The sequence below is a fragment of the Chroicocephalus ridibundus genome, chromosome 5 (genome assembly GCF_963924245.1).
Source record: "Chroicocephalus ridibundus chromosome 5, bChrRid1.1, whole genome shotgun sequence".
Taxonomy (NCBI): domain Eukaryota; kingdom Metazoa; phylum Chordata; class Aves; order Charadriiformes; family Laridae; genus Chroicocephalus; species Chroicocephalus ridibundus.
The window spans coordinates 31,464,929-31,488,545 of NC_086288.1; the positions used below are offsets into that span (position 1 = coordinate 31,464,929).

General features: G+C 40.7%; 1 protein-coding gene across 1 annotated transcript in view; it reads right to left on the bottom strand.

Moving 5' to 3' along the window:
- The window catches only part of SMARCAD1 (SWI/SNF-related, matrix-associated actin-dependent regulator of chromatin, subfamily a, containing DEAD/H box 1), a 45,666-nt gene extending 38,573 nt beyond the window's left edge, over nucleotides 1-7,093 (bottom strand). The window contains exons 1-2 of the mRNA XM_063336525.1: nucleotides 6,886-7,093; nucleotides 6,413-6,638 (exon numbers count right to left, since the gene is read on the bottom strand). Of these exons, the coding sequence (XP_063192595.1) occupies nucleotides 6,413-6,605 (193 nt within the window). The 5' untranslated portion in view covers nucleotides 6,606-6,638; nucleotides 6,886-7,093. The remainder of the gene's footprint in view (nucleotides 1-6,412; nucleotides 6,639-6,885) is intronic.
- Between the last annotated feature and the right edge of the window lie 16,524 nt (nucleotides 7,094-23,617).

Here is a 23,617-nt window from a genome sequence, read left to right on the forward strand (position 1 = left end):
TGGACTAGATGACCTCCAGAGGTCCCTTCCAACCCCTGTCATTCTATGAAAAATAGAGAAAGAATAGCTATGGTTTATTAAGAGCCTCAGTGAAGGATGACAAACAGTAATATACCCTGAACTGGGGTGGTGGATGGACGGAAAAAAAAAAATTCCCCACACTGAAGCGCTTTGAATCATGAATAAGAAACCAATGAGAGCAATCACGAATAAGAGAGGCAGCTACCAAACTCCTGGGAGAGTTTGAGTTTTAATGATATAACTGTCAGTGTTAACTGCAAGTGTCATATAAAAGGATTTTATATGCAAATACAGCATCACGGGCATCCTCTCCCTCTAGCGCATCAATCCTTTCTTAAAACTCACGTGCCTATGATCCAAATGCCAGCAGTGGTTCTCAGCTGCTAAGTCTGGAACTATAATTTCAGCTGGAAATAAAGGTAGTTTCTTCTGCCTCTGTTCACTAACACAGAAACTTGCTGAGTCAAGTTATTACAGAGCATAACTCCAGTTTCCAAATCTGATTTGCCAGCAAAGACTAGACACATAAGAGGCTAGAATAAATTCATCTGATAATCAAATGCAGAAGTGAGCTACATGGTGTCCAATTCCTTTGTCTGTGATAAAAGGCCTCAAATTTAATCGAGTTATCATAAAAATTAAACTTTTTCCATTATTTTCAAAACACAATAGAGGATTAGGGTACTGATTTTTAAAAGAGGTAGAAGTCTCACTTGTCAAAGTTATCTTATCTTATCTTGAACAGCCCATACATGTGTAAACTTAGCCTTCCTAAAAATTGCTAGCTCTGAAGCAGTAACATACTGTCCCAAAACAGGCCTCCCTGCAACCAAGACCAACATGTTGGCAGCAGAAAGTTCCTCAGCAGTACCTTCTTCTACCTGCCCATGTTCAGAAGCAGACATGTTGTCCTTGACACAGTTGCTCTGCTTTATCTGAAGATCATCTAAATTTTAAGATGAATACAGGAGACGAGCAAGAGAGACCTTTGGGAATGTGTCAAACATTTTTTATTAGATTTAAACATAAAGACGCAGGCAAATATATTTCGGCAATTCCTCTCTAGCAAAGGAAAATAAAGGAGAAAAATGCTGAAGGTTATAAAGTTGGGCTAGTTGAGCAAAGGCTATCACAATAAGACAGCAATATGAGATCCATAAAAGATGTGAACAGAAATATCAAAACAGGTCTACAAGAAACATGAGAAGTTCACATCTCTACTAAATTAACAGAATTGATTAAGCCAGTTTTCATGATCTTTGCCTTGTAGGTTAGACTATATTCCAAACATATTCCTCCCGCAAGTAGCACGACACACAAATGACAGGTACTCATGACAGCTTTGCTAAGCAGCATTCTTAATGGATTTAAAAACAAACAAACACACACAGTCGTAAAAATAATTTTATTCTTTACAATATAAACCTTGGAAGAGGTTTAGATTTAAATAAAAAGAGTATTTACTGTTTCACTTGGTGACTTTTCATTTTATTTTTACTTTGAACAGCAATCACTGTCCAATCTTCGTGACAACTCCTAACTCTTATACCTATGAAATGCTGAGTTGCCTGGAAAAAGCCTTCTCTCGAAAAAGCAGTTGTTTCCTTCTCCTCCTTCTCCACTTATTCCACTGAACAAAATCCCTTATTAATGGAGGGGGACAGCAAGCAGAAGTTACTATGTAATAAGGAGTCCTGTATTTAGAGCAAATTATAACCTTGTAGAGTAGTAACGGATTAAACAGTTATTGCCACAGCATGTAATTATTGAAGGCTGAATTCCCTGATTATAGGCGATTAAAAAGGACTGCTAGGGAATGCCTGCCATCATAAGACCAGTGTTTGACTCTAAGGCCACAAATAAGAAAACACAGAAGTACACCCAACTAGAGATGTAAACAACAAAAACAAAACCCAACAACAACAACTGATTTTTGGTATTTCTCTTTGTGAAGAGACTCTAAGAGAATAACTGGCTCAAACTGCCTATGATTATATGGAAAAAGTGTTAGGTTATGAATTAAGGTATTCAAATGCAACTGTTTTTATAATGATAGAGCAAATATTTTGTTTAGTTTAGTCAGTAAACACACTGCTTCAACTGCTCTTGAAAAAAACTTCACCTTGAAATATATTTTTTTTTTTTTAAAAAAATCATACTCGCTACAGTCTTTTGAGAAGCATATACCTAGAGCAGAGCTATAATTGTAAATACAACCTTCCACACAAACCATACATCACACTCAGAGAGAGCCAGCCTCTTCTCTTCCAAATAAAAACAGAACTGAGGTAGTACTAGGCTCACCATAATTACTAACACTGCACAACAAACATTGTCAAACGAAAAGTAATTTCCACTCAGTTTTGGAAAGCAGTATCAAAATGCATGCTGCTCAAGTCTACATATTACATATTAGTCTACATACTAATTAATATTCCACTTTCAAAGAAAAGTCTTTTTCATTTGCTAAAATAATCCTAAATGTTAGTGTTACTCTAAGGCGCTTCTTAAAGAGACCATCTTAAAATGATGATTACTTCAACATATCACGGAATTTCAGATTAATCCTCAGAAAAGTTCACTAGGCACCGCAGTCATTACTTTTTCCCAGAAATGCTTTAAGTAGAATTATACTCTACGAACTGTGACATAAGCAAAAGACATGACTTCCTCAGATCATAAAGAAAGAGACAACAGATAAGAACAAAAACAAACAGTCCCAGTGCAAGTGAATGATGTGACACTCTCGTCAATGTGACCTGAAAGTGCAGTCATTTGTGTTATATATTTTAATAGTCCAGAAAGAATATCAACAAAATTAGCCATCAATATCAGGACTGTATGTAGTAGCTTAATTTCATCCACAACTTTTATTTCAATTTATCATTGAGGCTTTGTAAGCATGCTTTGTGAATACAAATCTCATTTTGAAATTCATGATTGTTAATTATTCCAATTGTAGAAATGGAGCAGAACTGTATTAGAAGTATACAAATTAGAATAATCTCATTATTTTAGTACACCAAACTATTTACATAATTAAAAACATCTAATTGAAAACTAAGAAGATAGCTTCACTGTTATCTTAACAGACAAATAGAAACCAAATGTGTGTATCACTTAGTAAATAATACTAATTTTTACAGAAAATTGTAGTAATCGAATGCATTTTCCCAACTCTTTAATGAGGTATCTTTCAGATATAATTTGATAACTGCCCCCATAGTTGGTTTCTGCACCTGTTAAGTAATGTTCAGAATTGCCACCTACAACCTGACTACAAGGTCACTGCAAGCCTGCGTAATTTTGAACATACACAAGTGTATAACGACAACCAATTCTCCTGGCCATCATACTACAAATTGCTTATTAAAGTGTAAGGTATGCATGTTCAACACAAAGCAACAAGAAGCATTACACACATACATACTCAGGGTGCAGAACAATCAACCAATATCAGTTTCTTCTGGAAAACCAAAAAAATTAGCTAAAAAGATAATGGTGTTTCATGACACAACAGGCATCATCTGACTACTTTTTCCAAGATGAATGAAATTAAAACAATCATAGCTTTTCATTTGATGCATATTTCAGGACACTTAACAAAAAAGAAATCTAAAGAAATCTCTAGGAAATTATATTGAACCATTAGTGCTCCTGAAGGAAAAAGCCTGATTTAAAATTTCTTTTTACACAGACAATATGTTGCATGATGCCAAGTGAAATAGGTCAAAACCAGCCATCAGCTATTTAATATTTTTTTTTGTTTGCATAAGTGAAATAAAGAACACTCTCCTCATTTCACTAGTTTCATGTACCAGTGTTTTGTGAATTCACTGTGTTTCTCTTCAGAAGAAATAAGAGTAATTATTGTCCTCACATGAGCTATTGAGCATTAGGGCAAGTTATTTTTAGTTAACTTGGTGTGAACTGCTTCTTGTATAAAACAACTCAATACTTTGACTTACATATTTAGCACTAGTGAGAGCACACAGTGCCATAAGCTAGTCACCCTTGTACCTTTTCCATGATAATCCAAGAAAAAAAAACCAAATAGCTCTGTTTTATTTGACCCAAAGCAAGAAAACTTCTGTTTTCTTGTCACTAATTAGGAAACAAGGAGGACAGGGATCTGCTAATCAAATCTAGTTTCCCCTTTTACAATTAAGCGCCTCATATCCTGCAGACAAAATTTGCGTGTTTTATTTTCCATTAACTTTTATAGATGCAGAAAATGTTATTTGATTTTTAAAATGGTCCATTTAAAGGAATTTTAAATGGGTTACATAACAATGAGGTGCAAATAAGCGAATAAAGTCACCAAACAACTCCATCTTCTTTAAACACTCAATATCTGTGAAAGATAAAATACTATGCAAACGCAAAATACTAGTAATTATATCTAAATGTTAAATGTTAATTAGCACCCCAGTTCTACACCAGCATCTGTGTCCATGGACTCTTACTTAAGTTGGCCACTTGCTGTAATTTTGTCTGCACTTCTACTCTACTCTGTTTTACTGGTAGTTACCACTGTCTCCCACTATTTTCCTCACAACTACTTAGCCTTCCACAACAGTTCCTCTTTTAGGCTGCCCTTCATCTTTCCTTTTGTTACCTCAAATCTAAACTCACACTCATGCCTCTAAATTGGATGTTACATCCCTTCTCCTCCTCAATCCCACCCCTGTAGAATATAAGCCAAGGAAGACCAGTATTTTGAAAAACAAGCAGCTCCAAAGTAGTTATGGTCTACCTACATGCTTCCACTGCCAAAGTCAAGTCCACAGACAGATGGAAGGAAAAAATGCAATATTTTAAAAAGCGAACCGCAAAGACAAATAAGCCACAAAGCAAACAGCACCATCCATTTTCACACCTATGTTCACAGTTCCAGAAGGGTACCTGCTTTCTGTAACTCCTACACCATGCAAGACAGTAACTTACCACAAAGAGGAAGATGACACCTGTTCCAAAGCGCACTTCCCCAGAGAGCCAGTTTCTCATGCAATCCATTACAAATCACACACATGCAGAAGCCACAACTAACAGTTGCTTGCTTCCTGTGTTAAGCTCTCCCTGCCACCAAAACATCCTCTCTGCTAGTGGACAGGCTACTTAACTCCATACTGGCAACTCTCAAGCCAAGATTTAGAGGGGTTTTTTTGTATATTTTTAAACATAAAGCATCAATTGATACTTACTAATGTAAACATGAAAGCACTCCAGTCAACTGAAAACAGTCAGCCTGCACAAAAGCCAGATTTATGTAATAGTAAACACCAATTTACTGCAATATTGATTTGGCTCTCCTTTAAAAGGGGAACTCCTCCATGTACGTGAAAGGTTCTCTGTTATTGCACAGATAAGGTACTACGATAAACTGCCTTCCACCAAGGGAAAGTCGTATGCAAAACCAACGTAGTTAAACAACACTGACTGATATTGTTGCTCCATTACTGACTAAATGCATAGTTAAAGTCTGTCTGATCTCTCCAATAACACTTGTATCTTGACATCTGTATCAGAAGTCATATGGAATGTCCAAAAGGTATAAAATAATCAGCATTAATGTTCTTCCATTCTTACTCCTTCAGTAACAGAAAAGCTACTGGTGAATGTGATTATACAGCTGACAACCGTTACAGTTGTTTATTAGCATTAACTGATGAAACTGAACAGAAACAGCACACCTCTAGCGTATCAGCCAAACCAATAAATTACTACACAGGCAAGATTTTCACATTTCCATGAAAACCACAAGCTACTGCCAGAAAAGAACAAACACCGCTACAAAACTATTAGCACGATCAGCTTGTGAGAATCAGCAGCAGGTTTCTCAGCTCTTTACAAAACCAGGCCCAACTGAAAAGAAACTGTTTTCTTTGTTTTCAGTTCTATCTACCCGTGATATTCCACATTGCAATAGCTTAGGACTCTAGTGAAGAGGTTAAGTCTATGTAGTGTTGCATTTACCAGACAACTAAAGGGTGTTTGGTTATTTTTTAACTTTGAAAACCCTGAGATACCGTAATAGTGTAAAATAAGTATCAGAATAAATAATTAAGAAATAGGAAAGCCTAACGTACTTTAAACGTTTCAGTTGTAGCTTGTTTACTCAACTGAAAAAAGTCATTTCAGCTTGAGTTATCAGAAGGTTTCAGGCTTGAGTGTAAATGCACAGGTTCAATCACAGCAACCACGGCTACAAATAAGGATACTTCATAGAAATTGCTGTGAAATACACACGCATACAAAAGCGCATTTGTAAAACAAGCAAAGAGAGGGGAAAAAACACCAAACAAAAACAAACCAGAAGACAACACTTATTCTATTTCTAAAAATGAAGTACTTGTGCTGTTCTTAGGTGCCAGGAGAACACCTGACTCACCAGTTCCCTCTGTCACATCCGAGGCTGGAGTGTCTGGCCTGCTGCCCTCGTCTGTCCCTTCATCCTCCTCCCCTGCCGCAGCAGCCGAGCTGGCTGCCCGCACCTGGGCCGCCGGAGAAGAGGCGGGCTCCTGCTGCTCCGCGTTTTTCCTCTTCCTCTCGAAGCGAAAGCGGTCCAAGTTGTAGAGGCTCATGTTCTGAACCGACCGCTCCCGACCGGGCGTTTTCTGCGGGAAAAGCCGGGGAGAGGGAGAGGGAAGCAGCTCCTCAGACCCAGCTCGGAAAGACGCCGCCCGAGTGACCGGCTCCCCCCCGTTCCCAGGGAAACGGGCGCCCAGCGACGCTGTCAAGCGGCGGGGCGGCACCCGCCCGCCGCCTTCCCCGCTCCCCAGACGCCCCCTCCTCCTCGTCTTCCTCCCTCCCCACAGACGGCGCCACCACACCCCGCACCCCAACCACGGGCCCCACACGCACCTGCCGCGCACCGGGGCCGACACTAGCGGGGCGCCGCGGGCGGGCGACAGAGGAAAGGAAGCGGCAGCGACACCGGCCCGGCCGACCCCCAAGGCACCCGGCGGCGGGGCGTGAGGGGCTGTCGGGTGGATGGCGGGGAGCACGACGCTCCCCGATGGCGGCAGCGGCAACAACCCGCACCCCGCACACCCGATGCGCGGTGGCGTCGGCGCTCGGTTATGACGTCATTGCCCACCCACCAATCACCTGGCCCGGACGGGGCGCGCGGGCGCCTGCGCCTTCGCGCCTTTTCCCGCGCGACAAGCGTGAGGTGGTTCCTACCCCCAGCGCGCGTGGGGCGGCTGTTGGGCTCGGCGGGGGCAGGGGACGAGCGGGGCGGCCGAGGGTCCCCTCGGGTCCGCGGAGGCCTGGTCTCCACGCCTGGGCGCTGCCGTGGGGCCTGAGCCGGCGGGGCGGCGGCGGCGGGAGCCGTCCCGTCCCGTCCGGTCCGCTGGGCCTGCGGGGGCTTAGGGCTCGCTGCCGCCTCAGGCAGCCGCCCCCTCGGCGTGACAGAGTGGATTTGCAGCGTCCAGCCCCCGCACTGCGTAAATGCCATCGTGATCCTGAGTGACTGCATGTTCCTCTCCTACCACATCGAAAAGTTTGGGTGGGCGACTGCGACAAGATGGTCGTAAAACACTGGATTTAGGGGCAGTTTTCAGCCCAGGTTCCTGGGTGCGCACCCAGGGCCGCATCCCTTCGTCACCATGTGGCAGTGGCAGGCAGGCAGTGGCGTTTGCCCAGGCAGTGGCCCGCAGGGTTGGCTAGCATCACAGCAAGAACATCACCAGGCCTGAAATGGCATCCCTCAGTACAGTTAACTGGCAGAGAGGTACCGAAACGGCCCTTGCACATCTGGCCTTCATGTACTGGCTGCCTGTGAAATAAAGCGCTTCAAGGCCTGGCAGAAATGAGTAAGTGTTGTACCGGGTATAATAGGTGCAGCAAGCCGTTAAAAACATTCTGGAGAGGTTGTGCTAGCTAGCAGAAAAACAGAAAAAAAAAAAGCCACTTCCCCATGTGTCGCGCCAGCTCTGTAGCACCGGCATCGCAGAGAGCTCCTTCACCCTTGATGTTATTTGACATTTAAATTGCAGCAGCCCAGACACCTGAGGAAGGGTCATGGTGGTGCTGTGCTAGGTTCTGCGCCGCTGCCAGCATTACTTACTACCAGGCTGCGCGGAGGTGGGGCTGACTATGTTGTCTGACAAACTTGCTACAGCCTGAAAGCTGGAGGTGATCCATGTATTTCCAGAAATGCCATCTATGCATACGTTTCCTTTCCCTGGAAATCTCTTTCTACCAAAATTAATTTATATCACCAGCACTTAGCAAATCTAGGTCTTGGCTACCTCATACTGAATCATCATCATCATCATCATCAGTTTGGTTTTCTGAAGGGGGCTCTCATGGAAGTTGTTTGGTGCTCCCTTTGCCACAGCGTCTTTTACAATGCATCATGGTGCTCAGCAGTTGCGTTCACCCAGCATGAGCAGCTGGCTCAACTCTGCCTGATTCCAGTTCTCTGGCCCCATCCATCAGGCAAACAGCAAGGAGAGGTGGTACAGGCTTCAAAAGGCTGTTTCCTCTCATACATCTAAATGGCAAACCCACCTCTCGTATTTATCAGTAGTGTCTCTTACTCCAGCCTTAGGGCTGCAGCAGAACACTTTGCCATATTGGTCTGTGCTGGAGCAAGAAAATAAAACTCGGTACTGAACAGGCAGATAAGCTTTGAGGAGCAAAAGGATTTGGAGGAACTCCTTTCCAATTCAAGCTTCAGTGAAGATGTCTTGTCTCCAGATCAAATACTAATTTAGTATTTGGATACAGATGAATTGAAATTGATTGGAAGCTGCGTTGTATTAATCCCAAATTCAAATAGTAAGTTGCAGCTGAATGTGTAAATGGAACGGAAGACAAATTTCCCATCCAGACAGGGATGCCAGGGCACAAGTGGATTTGCAGATGTGGCTGGTGGTGGAACAGTAGGTGGTGCAGAGATCATCTGAGGTTATCCCCTAGGTTATCCCCTGAGACAGTGTTGACAAATAAAAAGGCAACTGGTCTAGGGCTCTCATAGGAGAATTCTGCTTTGCAACTCAGATAAATAATGCAAACAGCAGGTCAGCCTGAAAAGCGGAGAGGGATCTGCCTGTCAACACAGGGTCTGGCTACTACCAACTTGACATTCCACCCACCTGAAAGGCAAGTTACCCCCCAAAATGGGAATAAAGTAGTTTGTAGGTAACATCAGAAGCTAAGCTGGGTGAAGGTTATAGGTGGAAAAAGGATGGACAATGAGGACGCTTTCACTTGAGTGAAAAGGTGGGACCTGGTAACCATCACAAAGCTTATCAGCTTCTTTACAAAGTGTTTGTACTGATGTTAGCACGTCTGATGTGATTGCGTCACACAAACTTACAGCAACACATATAAACATCTATAGTTTAAGAATCCTAACAAGACTTAGACCACTCTTTCCATGAGGCGAGGATGACAAAATACACGGGTGATAGATGTTAAGCCACATTGCTTGACTGGGGAATACGCTATGAAGCTGAAAAGCTAAAAGAGTAATAATAGAAGAGTTGAGAAAAGAAAGATGAAACTGGAGAAAGTAAGTGTAAATGGGAGTGTACATTCAGGTCATTTGTGAATTATTTTTATTCATTAATTATTTGTGGTTACAAGGCAGTCAGGACCACCAGTGGGGTGGAGGGAAGACATGAATTCCAGACCTTGGGAGAGAAAGCAAGTACAAGCTGAGAAAACAGCGAAAATGAAAGGAATTAAATTCAACACTCCAGAACATGTCAGATTGTAAAAGCATTGTGTTAACAGGAATTAGTATGAACCTAGAAAATGCTGCAGCAGATTATTTAAGGTTTTTACAGTACTTTGAACTTGAAAAGACTAGGTAATTGCTAGGTATTAGTATTATTAACAAGCTATCCTGAATTCCTGGCAAGCAAGGCACACAAAATGCCTTTTTTGAGGTGCTAATAACACCGGTTAGCTCGCACTTACTGGAGAACTGACAGATTGCTGTCTGCTATTGTTTTGAAGGCTGATTTGTGAGATTTTTTTGAAGAATGGTAGCAGAAATTTGAAAAGAATCTATTTATATACAGAATTTCTTTACATGCAACATTAGAGCTGTTAAATTTGATGTGTTTTTGCTTAAACTACAGCTTTGTTGCTACACTGGTGATAAAGAGGAGCATACCAGATGGTATGTAGGCCCTCTGAAATAATCATGAAAGTTTTTAGACCAGTGATACATAATAATGGCCCAAACAGAGAGGACAAAAGAAAACAAAAATATCAGATGAAAGTTACTCTTTTTGAAATTAATGCAAATTGAATTTGCATTATCTGTAGTAGAAGTAAATTCAATTTTAAGGGCTTGATAATAAGAACTAAAATCTGTCCAGATACAAAGAGTCGCATTTTATGTTATACTTTACAAATTGACAAGGTGTTAGTAAACTTGTTGTTCATTAGTAAACAAGGAGCCAAGACAAAATGTGTCTATAGCCAATCCTAACACGTCTCTTTTGTTTCAACTGTTGTTCTTTCATCTTTGGTTTGTGCCCTGTCACTTCAAGGAATGTAGGGGTGCTGTTTTGTATTAAAAAAAAAGGTGGAGGGGGGGGAAGGTTTACATTAACTACAATGTGATAACACACCAAAGTTACACTGCTGTATAAAATCAACAGGGTCTGTGACACAGATAGATCCTCATAGCGCATCTGTTGGGGCTTGCCCCCAAATATTGGATTGGATTGGTGGGAAGTGCTTCTGCTTTGTTATAAATTGCGAGCAACAAGGCAAGCTGTCAAATGCAGATGGGTTTGTACTTGATCATAAATTAAAAAAAAAAAGAAAAAAACCTAATAAAATGTTGAAACTAGTTCAGCTGCAGCTGGAAGAGCGATGGGAGTTGTACGTGGTACATGACGTTGCTGTAGCAACCTTACCATACCTAAATATATGAATATCCAAACTATTTTGATGTGTGAGCTGCACAGTGATTACAGAGTAAGGCCTCAGGTCGGAACTGTCCCAGAGCTGTCTCTTTTCTCTCTTATCCAAGGGGGTGTTCCTTTTTATTGTCCGTTGAATAGACAGCTTATTCTATTCAGCAGACAATAAAAAAGAACACCCTTTGGGGAAGAATAAGAGGATAAGACTGGTTTGGTAATATGACTGGTTTTGTATTGGTACTTCTTTACGTGAGTCTCATTTTTTTATGTCTCAAGATACTTCAAAAGTGTCTAGTGTTGTTCATGTTTACTAGGAAAGTGTTATTCCAATATCTTTTTTCCCACCTGAAGTTATTTGAGGTAGTTTATTTCAAGCATTATTATTTCAAGATTAATCTTACAGAAAATAATTTTTTTTTGTTTTACTTGTAAAAAAAACACACACATCTTAGTTATTTTAATTTCCTCTGCTTCTCTGAAGTACTCAATTGCTCTTTTAGGTTTTATATGTATTTGATTAAGAAACGAGAGAGAGGAAAACTGACTGTAGAATTTAGGACATTGTGCTTGTTACCCATTTCATTCGCTTGGGCAAACACTATCTCGGAATTCAAGCTAAACGGATTTTAAAAACTGACTAGGCTCTCAAACGGCTGTCTTGTCAGAAACTATGCATGTGTGATAGTTCCACTGGGTTTGGGGTTTTTTTGTATTTTGAGGTTTATTGTCGTGTGTTTTCCAGCATGCTGCTCTGGAAGAAATATGCAATATGAGTCAGTACTTAATCACAGAATAAGTGGATTCTGCAGCAGTAAAGATGGTGGCTATATTTCCAGAGGTCAGAATGGCCACATGCTCAAGCCTAATATGCACAACTTCCCACCCTTCCACACTGCACTGCCCTCCTCCTGCAAAGACTTACATGCATTTCAAGTAGCCCTGCTCCTTTGTATGCCATTGTTTTACTTTGTAGTGGCTCAGTGAGAAAGTAAACAACTTTATTTGGGAACAGTAGAGTTAATGAAGCTTGATTTCCTATTAGTTTAGGTTTTTGTCCTTCAGTTCCTCCCTCTCCCTCTCTACATAGCGTCCTAGTTGCCCATTCTGCCTTGTCCTCTCCAACAAGTTTCCGTTCCAAGGATTTTCTACTTACCGTGAGGACTGCTGCTTCTCTTTCAAATTTGGTTGAAATTCGGATGTCCGTTTCAGAAGTTTTTGTGGGCAGCAGGAAGGGAGAGTTTGCCTGACTGGGAGCTTGTCCTCCTTAGGAAACTAGGCTAAATGTTACAGCAGCCCCTGCAGTAAACTACAGGTATTTGAAGATGGCATTTTGACAATTGTGAAATTATTTATTTACAATAATAATTGTAGAAGGAAGGTGCTAAATTTTCTCAAAGCTCTTAGAAGACTTCAATTCTTAGGCATTTCCATTCAAACTGAATTTTTTTTTTTTTCTGTCTAAACTAACTTCATGTTGATGAGTGAAGGTTGGGTATGTATTTGGAAAGAGGAGAGCAAAAGGGGCCTGTTCTCAGAAAGCAATCTCAGAGAAAAGAGTATTTCTGTACTGCTTAGGTGCTGATAACATCAGCACCTGATAGCTTACAGGATCATGATAGTGCACCACGGTTAGGAGTTCAGACTGGAGTGTTTCCACTGTCAGGCTCTCCTGGGGCACCACCTCTGCCCTTGCCATGCAAGGTCTTGGAAGGGACACAGCAAGATCATGTCTACATCAGGGAAGTTCTTCTTCGGCCAGGTATTACCTATTAATGCTCCTGCATGTTTAGATAGCCTTTCCTCATTGTTTCTGTATCTTGCTGTTCATATTAAATACATTTCTTACAAACTTTCCTACATAAAGCAGGCACTGCCCCTAAAGCATGCTAAATGGTGCTGATCCAAAGGAGTAATGCCCAATCTATTGCTGATTGCACAGCGTAGAATTCCACTAGTTATTTCCCAGAAGTACTTTCTACTTAGGAAATAAGATTTCGGAAACATTTATTTCATCTAAATATGGAGACATATAAAAATTGTTTGCTTACAAAAATGTGAATATTACTTTTAAATTGCTATTCATGTCCATTCATGAGCTTAAAGTAATTAAACTGTGTGCAGTACCAGCGCTGGAATAGTTGTTTAAGTAGGAGATTCAGTCCCAGTTAAAAAAACCAAACACAGCCAAACTTTACTGCTTTTCGTATCTTTTGGAGTAGCAATTTTATTGTGAATGGCAGTTACAAAGATTGGTGCCACTTCCATTTTCTGTACTTCTTTAAGGTGTGGACCCTATGATATTACAGCTGACTTTTCCTCTTGTTCTAAGAAACGAAAGCTGACTACTCTGCACTAGCCTTGTAGGTTGCCTGATGCAAAGCTCAGTTTCATAAAATATATTTAAACCTATGGTTTATACCAGAGGACTTTCTTCTGTCCCGATCTGATCCTTACAGGCACATGCTGAGTTGTAGATAAATCTGTCTGAGGCTGTAATATCAGTTTCATTGGAAAAATCAGGGAGTTTCACATTTCATTCTGCTCCTGCTGTACTCACATTTGGGCACAGCAGATCACCCCTGCAGAGTTCACCGCAGGACTGCAGACTATCTTTAGATCATTTAAAACATTCTTGATAGGGCATAGTCAAGGATGATCACCTACTGCATGGTTTGCCTTCCTTCAACACCCCTGATTTAGTGGCATGCTATGTATTCTAAGCACGTAGAATCAGTATTAGGTCAGAAAATTATGCTATAAAGGAAAACAGTAGTTGCTATTTATTTAATACTTAAGGCGTTAAATACATTTGAAGAAAATGCAGCTTTGCATTTTCTTCAAATCAAAATCAGTTTTGCCTGAACTGCTGAATATATGACCTTTGGAACAGTAACAAGAGGCAGCAATTACTTATTCCTATAAGTAATTGCTGGTGCTATTAACTAGTGAAATACACTGTATGATAGTAAGCCTTGCCATTATTTTTAAAACAGCACTGGTCAGGAAGCACACTGGATTACATTTCTAAGATTATACTAATGTTAAGATGTTAATTTAAAAACTGGGGGCATTTCTTACATTATAGATCTTTGTATGACAAAACCTGCTGTAATAACTGCGGAAGTTTCTTTTAATACGGATCCGTGGATAACAAAACCTGCTATAACGGTTCCTAAATTGTTTGGTTCCTAGAAACTTGACATATCGAAAAAAACCACCCAGGCATGTGCGAAGGGTTTGATTCCACCAGATGACCGCAGGATGCTATGGCAGTGAGCTTAAGCTGCTCTCCGTAAAGCTGAGAATGGACCCAGAATGAGAACCTTAGAAATGTTAACTTTTTAAAGATACTTTTCTACACAGCACCCTCATTTGCTAAGTTACATTGCAAAAAATGCCCCACAGTTTATTAAATGGGCACAGTTCTTCAGCAGAAGCGTTTCCATTGTTTTTTATTTCTCTTTATGCTATATTCAGAGTTTGTACATTACAAGAAAAACTACTAGCATGTTAAGGCATGTTAAAAGCCCAAAGTCAATAGCTGATGACTGCAGAAATAAGCATAACAAGGCTTTAGAAGCAAACTAGTCAGTATGAGAAACCGGGTTTTAAAGGGGATAGCTATTCTGTGGACATCATTTTGCTAGTCCTTAGGACTTTAAAGGGAATTTATATTCAGAGGTGTCTGAACATGTGCCATTCTCAAGGGTCTTGGGTTGGTCACCTACAGCGGAGACATCCCATATTATTTGCAAATCACAGACGTTTGTTTTCAAGGAACAATTTGGTGAAGAGCGTAAGCTTGAAAGTGCAGGCCAAAAAATATTTTAGTTCTTCTGACTCAGGGGAAAAAATAAGTTTCCAGTGTATACCTGCATGCTTACTTTTTGGCTTGCTGCTATCAGGATACACAGCTGTAACTCTCCTATACTGTTGCATTTTCGACACTTCGTAGTACATAAGCTAAAAGAGTAAAAATGAACAGAAAATGAAAGTCCTTTGGCCCAGTATTCATGTTATTGTCCCCGTGTTTCACTGAAGCAATGTCACAGGGGTTTGCAAAATAAATACAAACATAAATAAATACACATAAACACATTTGCACAAACACACATTTTTTTAACCAATTGTATGTATAAAACCTGATCCAGCTATTTTTTCCCAGCTATTTTTTAGAGGAGGTCATAACTGACTTCAGAAAGAGTATCTTTCAAGGCAGAATTTGGACTTAAGCAAACAATCCATAAGCAGTAACAGAGTTCTGTCACGTACTGTTCTGAATCTCGAAGAAACTGGAGCTAGGCATTTACAGTCTTTCATTAGATACATTTAGGTGTTATTTTATGCCCCTTCCTTTGTCTTTAATTCATGCTTTTAAATTCTAGAACCTCATTTTACTGCAAATAGAGCGCTAAAAGAAGCCTTCCCTCCACTGGATAAAAAAACCAGTTAACCCTAAATACACTTAGACCAGTTCTTTTTCTGAAAGGAAATCTTAAATAGTTCTTTGCACTATTTTTATATTTTCTTCAAGTTTCTTTATAACCCGCTATAATTTGTTGCTTCAATTTTTTATATTTAAAAACTTGAGTAAGGGTTTGGGTAAATGCCTTATTTTGCATACAGGAATAGATTAAATACAGGTACACTTCCACTCCTAGGATCAGTCTTGCTTCCTTCATTCCTGTTTCTGTACTTGGATCAATGCACTTGGTTTCGTTTTATTTTGCTTTCCAGGAGAATAAGCCTTATTCCTAAAAACACATCTTAATATTAGAAAAATATTTTTACTTCTTGTTGCCAAACTTGATAATCATATTAAGAAGCTATCTTTAAAAGTTTGGCGTTCAGAAAAGCTCACATAGTTAAACAGGGATTTAATAGTAACTGCTTTTTAATTCAAATTTGTCATATTTTTATAAACTTTGCAAGTAATGATTACTGTTATTAGGCTGCATTTAATTATTTGCACACAGTTAAAGCTTCACACATTTGTGGAAAGGATGACAGTTTCCTGTTGGTATCTGTGCAGTCAGATTTTGTATTTAAAGTGAAAGATAATTTTCAGGGCCACGACACGGCCAGCTGAAGCTTGAAACACTTTTAATGAGAGGGAATGGTTATGCCAATAAAATGCCAAGAAGTTACAAGCAGTTAGCACACACCTAAGGAGCAACAGACAGTGTGGATTTGTGAAAAAGCAATATCAAACCGATTTAACTTCTTTTGAATCAGAGCAGGAAGGCTTATGAATATGGGGAAAACGGCAAATGTTATATAGGTTGACTTCGGTAAGGCTTTTTGCAGTGTGTCATTATGACATATCTGTAACTTGGGGTATCCTATAGCATACCCGTAAGCCATAGAAACACGATCCAGATTAAACTCCAGAGTTGCTGAATGGCTCCATAGTGAACAGTCAGCATAGAAGAACGTATCAAAACGCGTGTGGCCACATGGCTTCTGTCCAATCCTTGTATTTACAACCCAGGTCAAGGGATACACACCGCACATACCAAATTGGAAGGTGACACCAAACTGAGAAGAGACTGTAGGCACGCTGGAGATCAAAATTAAAATTCAAAGTGAGCTTGCAAATTAAATTGTTTGAAAAAAGAGCATCTTACGCAATAGCAAAAGCACAGGTTCCACACGGGGCGAAGAAAGAGTTGCACAAATACAGCTGAGAGTAAAAAAAGCCCACATAACCATTCTGCAGAAGTAGATCTGGGAGTGATAACAGGTCACGCCACTATGAAAAATGGAAACACCATACCTGGTTGTATGAAAATGAGTACAGCCCCAAGACTGCTCTTTTATTCGAATAGAACTGTTATACCCAGTGCCCAGTAAGGCAAGAGCACTGTGTCCAGTTTGGGGCATGGTTTGGGACATACAGCTTTTTTTGTTGTGGCTGAATTGGAGACCATTCAGAAAAGACTTCTGTTTATTCTCATTTCTCCAGGTCATGGCCTTCAAAGCAAGATTAAATAAATGGGACGTGCTGAATATAATGCAGAGAATACCGAGGAGAACATGTCTGCAAGTACACAGAAAGATACTGCAAGAGGTAAAGAAACATCTGTCCTCTATTTTCATGAAAAACAGAACAAATAGTGATTGCATTAGGCTTAAGAAATTCTTTCAAAACCATAGAGATAATTAAACACTGTAGTACAACATCTGGTGAGGTTGTGAATTCATCATCATTAGAAACTTTTAAGAGCCAGTTAGGCAAACATCTGTCAAAGCTGACATAGGTATAGTTGATCCTGCCTTCGGGCAGAGAAAGGGCTGGATTATCTGCAGCCCCTTCCAGCTACATTTTTTTAATGATTCTTTCTCTCTCTTCCTCTCTTTCACTAGTATGCTTTTCCCACCTTCTTAATCTGCCTTCTTGCACCTGATTTTAACGAGCAACACAGGACGATTCAGAAAGTCATGTAGATCTCATGGAGGCTTTCCTTAGTTTAGCCTTCTAATTAATTTTACTATGTAAGCCAACAATATCACATGAACAAGTCTGTGCAGTTTAATACATTACAGTTTTCTTTGGTCAATACGTATATATTTCAAATGGGGAAGAACAATGTTTGAGTCTATTTACAATATGGGCTGTAATTAGATTATGAGGGATGTAACAAACCCCCAGATTCCCAGCGCCTGCTGTTGAGGTAAGAACAAAAAGAGGGAAAAAGGAAATGCTGAATAAGTACTCTGGTTCTCAAGCTACGATGAACCGACCTACAGCTCCTGGAGATAGATACTACTGCCTGTAGCTATCTGCCTCTTCCCTCCATGGTCTCTACCTCCTTGTAACATAGGGACAAAAGGAAAGGCAGGCCAGGTCTTTGCGGGAAGGGCTCACAGTCCCGTACGGTAACCGCAGCTGTTGGTGAGGTGAGATGCTCGCTGCTCTGCTAAGGGCTGGGGCTGACGAGTTCTATTATCCCTGCTGCCAACCGCGCTCGGTGGTGAACATCAGGAAGACAAACAGACAACCACAGCCAGCGCTGAAACCTTCTCCTCCCGTGATCCCAGCAAAGCCAAGAGCTGGAGCACAGAGGTCATCCAGCCAATGCACCTCTAGACCCAAAGGTGGGGAAATCAAGCTGATGTAGCAGTCCGTAAAGCAGCTATCGACTAATGGACACGATCCCATAGAAATGAAGTGTTCTCCCTGGTTTGTTCCTGCACCGCGTGTTTATTAAAAGTCCCTCTTTCACCATGAGAACCAGCACAAAAGGAGCTCGGTACCACACAGAATTCATCTCCAGAGTTTTTTCATTTTCTGACTTTTTTTATGTTCACTTCTTTTTGGAGGGCAGGGCAAGGGGAATACTTAATAAGTGTTTCTGAAGACACGCTTCACATTTAAGGCCTTGATGAGATTTTCAATTAAAACAGAATAAACCTTTTGGGATGAAAACAAACGTGCCTCTTAATTGGCATGGCACATTAAACGCAAATAAACACATTGTATTGCCTACATTGCAAAAGCCAAGAGGATATTTGCTAAGTATTCCCTAGCAAGTACTGGGGTGCCTTATTTTCTAACTCACTGCAATGCTGACAGCTCAGTTTTCAAATACTCATTAAGTGAGGTCATTAACATTTCCGTCACTCTGTCTCAGTTTTATAAACAAACGAAGTTCAAGTACATTCTCTCCTTTAGAAAGGCTATGAACAATAAAATACATATTCTTAGGTCTTTGTCTTTTCGATGGCTGTTTGGTCAAACAATCTAATCATGGCAGAATTTTCTACCAGAGCAAGTCGAGCTCCATCACCTGAATGTCGAGAACTTCATTACGGCTCCATTAACGTCTTGAGTGCCAGTCTGGGAGAAATCTCTCGCCACTGCTGCCTGTAGCAAAGAATGACCTCTCTCTGCTAAGTTTGGGGCCGCGGGCAGTTTTCATTTCTGGCAGAAATCTGGCCGTCAAGCGCCTACGCAGGGAGAGCGGGCTCAGGGACGGTGGTGATGGGGAAGGTGAAGCCAGCTCGTTCTCGCGGCCACCAGAGGGAGAGGGCTGCCCCTGGGAGCTGTGGCGCCCTTAACGTCGGTTTAGCGATGCACCACCTTCTACTGCTAAGACCTTTCAGACACTTAGATCCATCAGTTGTAACAGTAGTCAGACTGAACTAGTTCTGAGAAAATGATGCATTTAAGTTTTTCTTTTCTAAAATACTGTAAACCCCCCATGCAATAACATTTACCTTAATTCATACATATAAAATAATTTAATAATTACATGGATCATGTCTTCTCCTTCTATTAATATTGCGTATTACCTTATTTCAAAATTAATCCTATTTTTAATAGGACTAAGTGCATAATAAGATGTCATTTAGCATGAGTAATTACAGAAAAATACTGCTCTAAGTGAAAGGAACAAACCTATTCAAAGCAACTACACAGCATAACACACACTTACACCTTGGCCTCTACTAAACTCTGCACAAGACTATGAAAAAAAAAAAGAAAAAAGAAACACAAATCATTTAGATGCCAATACTGAAAGAGAGGTACTCTGTGCGCTCACATTAAATTCGGAATGTAAGGAAACAACAAATTTATCAGGGCTTGCATCTTGTTGGAACAACTAATAAAAATGTATTTGACGTTTAGTGACAATAACGTGAGTTCTTCCTGTAGTACCTTTTGTGGATACTGTATCTCGTATCTCTCATTTTGAGCAAGGATTCAGGATGATTTCCTCATCTATCTTCTGACATTGTTTTTTTCCACACATTTACATTCATTGTGCGGGAAAAAAACACAGAAAACAGGATGTATGGAGCAAACACAAGTTCCATGGAGGAGCTATTTAAAATACAACTCAGCTGCGCCTTTTTAAGTGCCAGCTGGTCAGATTTAAGCATCAGGATGATTTTTTAACTACAATTAGGACTAAAGCTCACTACCCTTGCAGTCAGGCGCACGAACCTGTGTGGTTCGTGTCAGGACCGTTTTTGGGGTGGTGCGTAGGTTGCCCTCAGCTTTGCTAGACAAAAAGGTAGAAGAGATGCAGCAGCTAAATGTCCACTAGATGCCAGGCTTCCTTTGCGGAGCAGAGGAGTCGCACCGGCTTTCCGCAGGCTTTATACAGATGGCCTCTGTGTTCACTCTCTCACTGGTATAGTGGACACAAGCTCTAGTGTTTAGCACCAAATCCTGATCCCACGCAGGTTCAATGGCAAACCCTCCGGATTTATCCCTGGTATCTCACAGAAATTTCTGAGCGAGGGAAAACACTTTGCGGAAGGACTAAAAATGGGAGTTATCCATAAGAAGAATTCAGGTGGGGGGATCGCGTCCCTCCCTTCTGTATCAGCAGAAAGCTCCCAGTGAAGAGAACAGGATGAGTTTTGTGATTGGCATACTCAATCAGCAAACAAATCTGGCTGAACAGTGGCAAAGAAGATTGCTGACTCTGCCTCCTGCGCTCCTGGTGCCGTCATTGACAGGTAGGTGACCTCCAACCTCTGGCTGTCATCAAATAGGCCAGGCAGCAGCTCAAAATATTGACTTAAAGCTACATTGGGGCAATATTTGCTTTCTGATTATCTCGCTTCTGTAGTTGAGAGAGGCTTCCAGAGTGCAAGCATCCCTCTGCAAGGGGGGAGCAGGGGATGACGGGCCAGTAGCTCTCCCACCACCAGCAGTGCCTGGGGCAGGGCATGCTCCATCACATGATAGACCAGCCAGAGCGCCGGTGTGGGCACACCACGCTCCAGCAGGACCACACACTTCTCAAGGAGGTTGCAGCCATTTATGGTGCTTCTCCCTCACGCTGGCACAAATTCAAGCTTTTCTCTGGGGATTTGGGTTACCGCTAAGAAAACGGCATGGCGATCAGAAGCCACACGGGCTCCAGTTTCTGGAGAGACCAGAGTACTTGTCTTATTAAGTGGAGGGTCCCTCCACTGATTCCCTCATCATTAGTTCAACTCAGTAGTTGTTTGCTGTGAGTGGGCACCTTAATTTTGAAGGGCTGCTTGCAGGAGAAGAAATACCTGATTTGAGCAAGGGCCGCTGGCAACTTAGAAGCTACAGTAGTTAAATTACCTATTGCTAACCTGGAGCATTAACTACTCAAAAATGCCTACCTATATTATTCAGAAAGCCCTTTCTTGAATTCAGAATAGGGTAGCAGATATGAAATCTTTCTGGAAAAGAAAACAGACCAATTACTTTGGGAAACATCACTACTGGAAAATGGTAACTGCTTTCTTCTGTCTAGGGTAACATAATACAAATTGCCACTCTGCAACAAACACATTTGCTTTAGCTTAATTTAAAAAAAAAAAAAAGAAAGAAAGAAAGAAACTCCTTTCATTCATTCATTAAAATGCACTTTGGAGAGCAGACCAGTTTACAAGTATTTAGTATTCGTATCTGTATTTCTCCTCTCAGATTCTGCCTTTGGCTCTGCGGGCCCTGCGTAGCTTTATGGCTTGCTTTGCAGCGAACATCCTGCACAGCTCCCACCGACTCTGAGCACAGATTCAGGCGCTTGAGGGTTTTGAGAAAAATCACTCGGAGCAGAGCACTTCTCTGCTCACCTACCGTCTCTTCCCGACAATCCTGCCATACACTACACGCTGGAAACAATTAGGGGGGATAGAACAGGGCTCTCTGCCACTTTGCCTGTCGTCAGCTTCCCTGTTGAGATCAAGTTGCATAAATGTTAATGGTCCGGCCCGTCTCGTGCTCCTCATTGTTGCATCCCTAAACACAGCAAAACTCGGCGGTATTGAGTCAGAGTAATTGGTGTACGTGAAAGGCTTGCTGCGGTATTAAGCTTTGTCTGCACCGTGAGCTCAAGACTTATTTTAGAACTCGATTTTCTTTGTGAGTAAAAAGGAAAAATGATAAAATTGGCTACTAGTATCACATACAGGAGAAAACTTTATTCTCTAAACACATTAGAGATACCAGCCGTTTTACACTGGGCAGATCCTGGTAGATAGAGACATTTCTTTATTCATGTATCTCAGTGAGTGGTAAATGAGGCATGCTCACAGAAGTTATTTGGGATGGAAATGAGTCTAATTAGTCTATCCAACTTAGGAATAGCACGGTGAGGCAAGTCTGGGGAAGACGGGAGTTAGCAACAGAAACAGCAGTGGAGAAACAGAGCTATGTGCTTTCCACAGTTAAGCAGAATATTTATTTGAGGTTTCCTTTGACAGAATAAACAATAGATAAGGGAACAGTTCAAGCAGGCAAACATTTCTAAGAAACTAGTTTAAAAACATTCTTATTTTAATTGCAGGGTCTATAAGTAGCCTCCTACATTAGTTTTCAACTTCATAATTTGTTGTACAGTAAACAGCAAAAAGCTGCTCAGTTACTTCAGAGCTTTCTGAAGGGGGCGGGGGCAGACGTGCTACAAACTTAAATGATACTAATAAAAATTGGTGTCTTCTAAGGTTAGTGAGGGCATAACAATGATTTTAAAATAAGCTGCTAGAATATGTACGTGTATTTTATATACTGACAAATCTTTTAATCTGCGAGAATCACATCTAGTAATGAATCACATTCTTGGAGTGAATAATTCAGCCCTTGACGCCAACCTCTGAGGGAGAATATTGTGGTCATGGTGTCTGAACAGTGTGGTAGCTATGGCTACCTATATAATTCTTAGCAATGGAAAAAAAAGTGACAATGACATTAAATTTAATCAGGTTCCCCTTTTCTGTGGTTCCCACTGGGATGAGCCACTAGTGTCTTGCCTTAAATATTCAAAGCCTTCAAAGTTTGCATGTGTTCATATACTGGGACAATATCCTGCTAATACAGAACAATGGATCTGTCATGTATTTCTCCTGTGAGTAGCCGTAAGTCTGAATTTAGTTAGTATAGGGTATTATGATTGCTGCTTCTTTAGTGATTGTCTTTACATTAGTCTTCACTTAGAAGGAAGAAGAGCAGTAATGAAATGTAGGCAAAAATACAATGAACTTGGCTATTTTGGTTTGGAAATATGGAGCAAAGGACTGTGTCTTCTTAAAAAGATCCAGCTTTATTTCCAGTCACACTTCATCTGATATGAATGAGCTGGTACTACATATCACATGGCTGAATACATTTGGGAAACATGACCTAACATATATTTAGGGAAAAAAGCTTAGAATCAAACTGGAGCAGTTAAACGCATGAATTATTTGAATTTTCATTTGGTAAAGTTCATAAATACTTTTTATGTTTTGTGTACAGAGCTGTGAAAGCGTGACTTTTATTAATAGTTACCAGGGCGGGAACTTTCATTTGGATTTCCTTAATCTGCAGTAAAAGTCAGTATTGAAAAGATTGAGACTGACTATGAATGTTTGTGAGTATTGATTTGAAGTACTTAAAACCTGGTCTTTAAAAAACGTTTGTTTTGTTTAAGTGGGAAAGGAAAAAAGGAAGGGTATTTTCTGCTATGGATTTGGAGGTAAAAGTTTCACAGCAAGTAAACATGCCTCAGTGAAAAACCGGTGCCTGTAGTTCTTACAGTTAAGCATATTTAACAGAAAAATGTTCCCTCTGTGATTAGAAAATTATTGGATTTGTGATTATTTTATATTCTTTCTCTGACTTTTTGGTAACTTAATGATGCTTATCTCTGTCTCTCTGGCATAATAAATGCCAGCCTGTTCTCAATACTTTCTCAAAGAATCAAAGCCATGATTTGGAAAGTGTCCCTGGT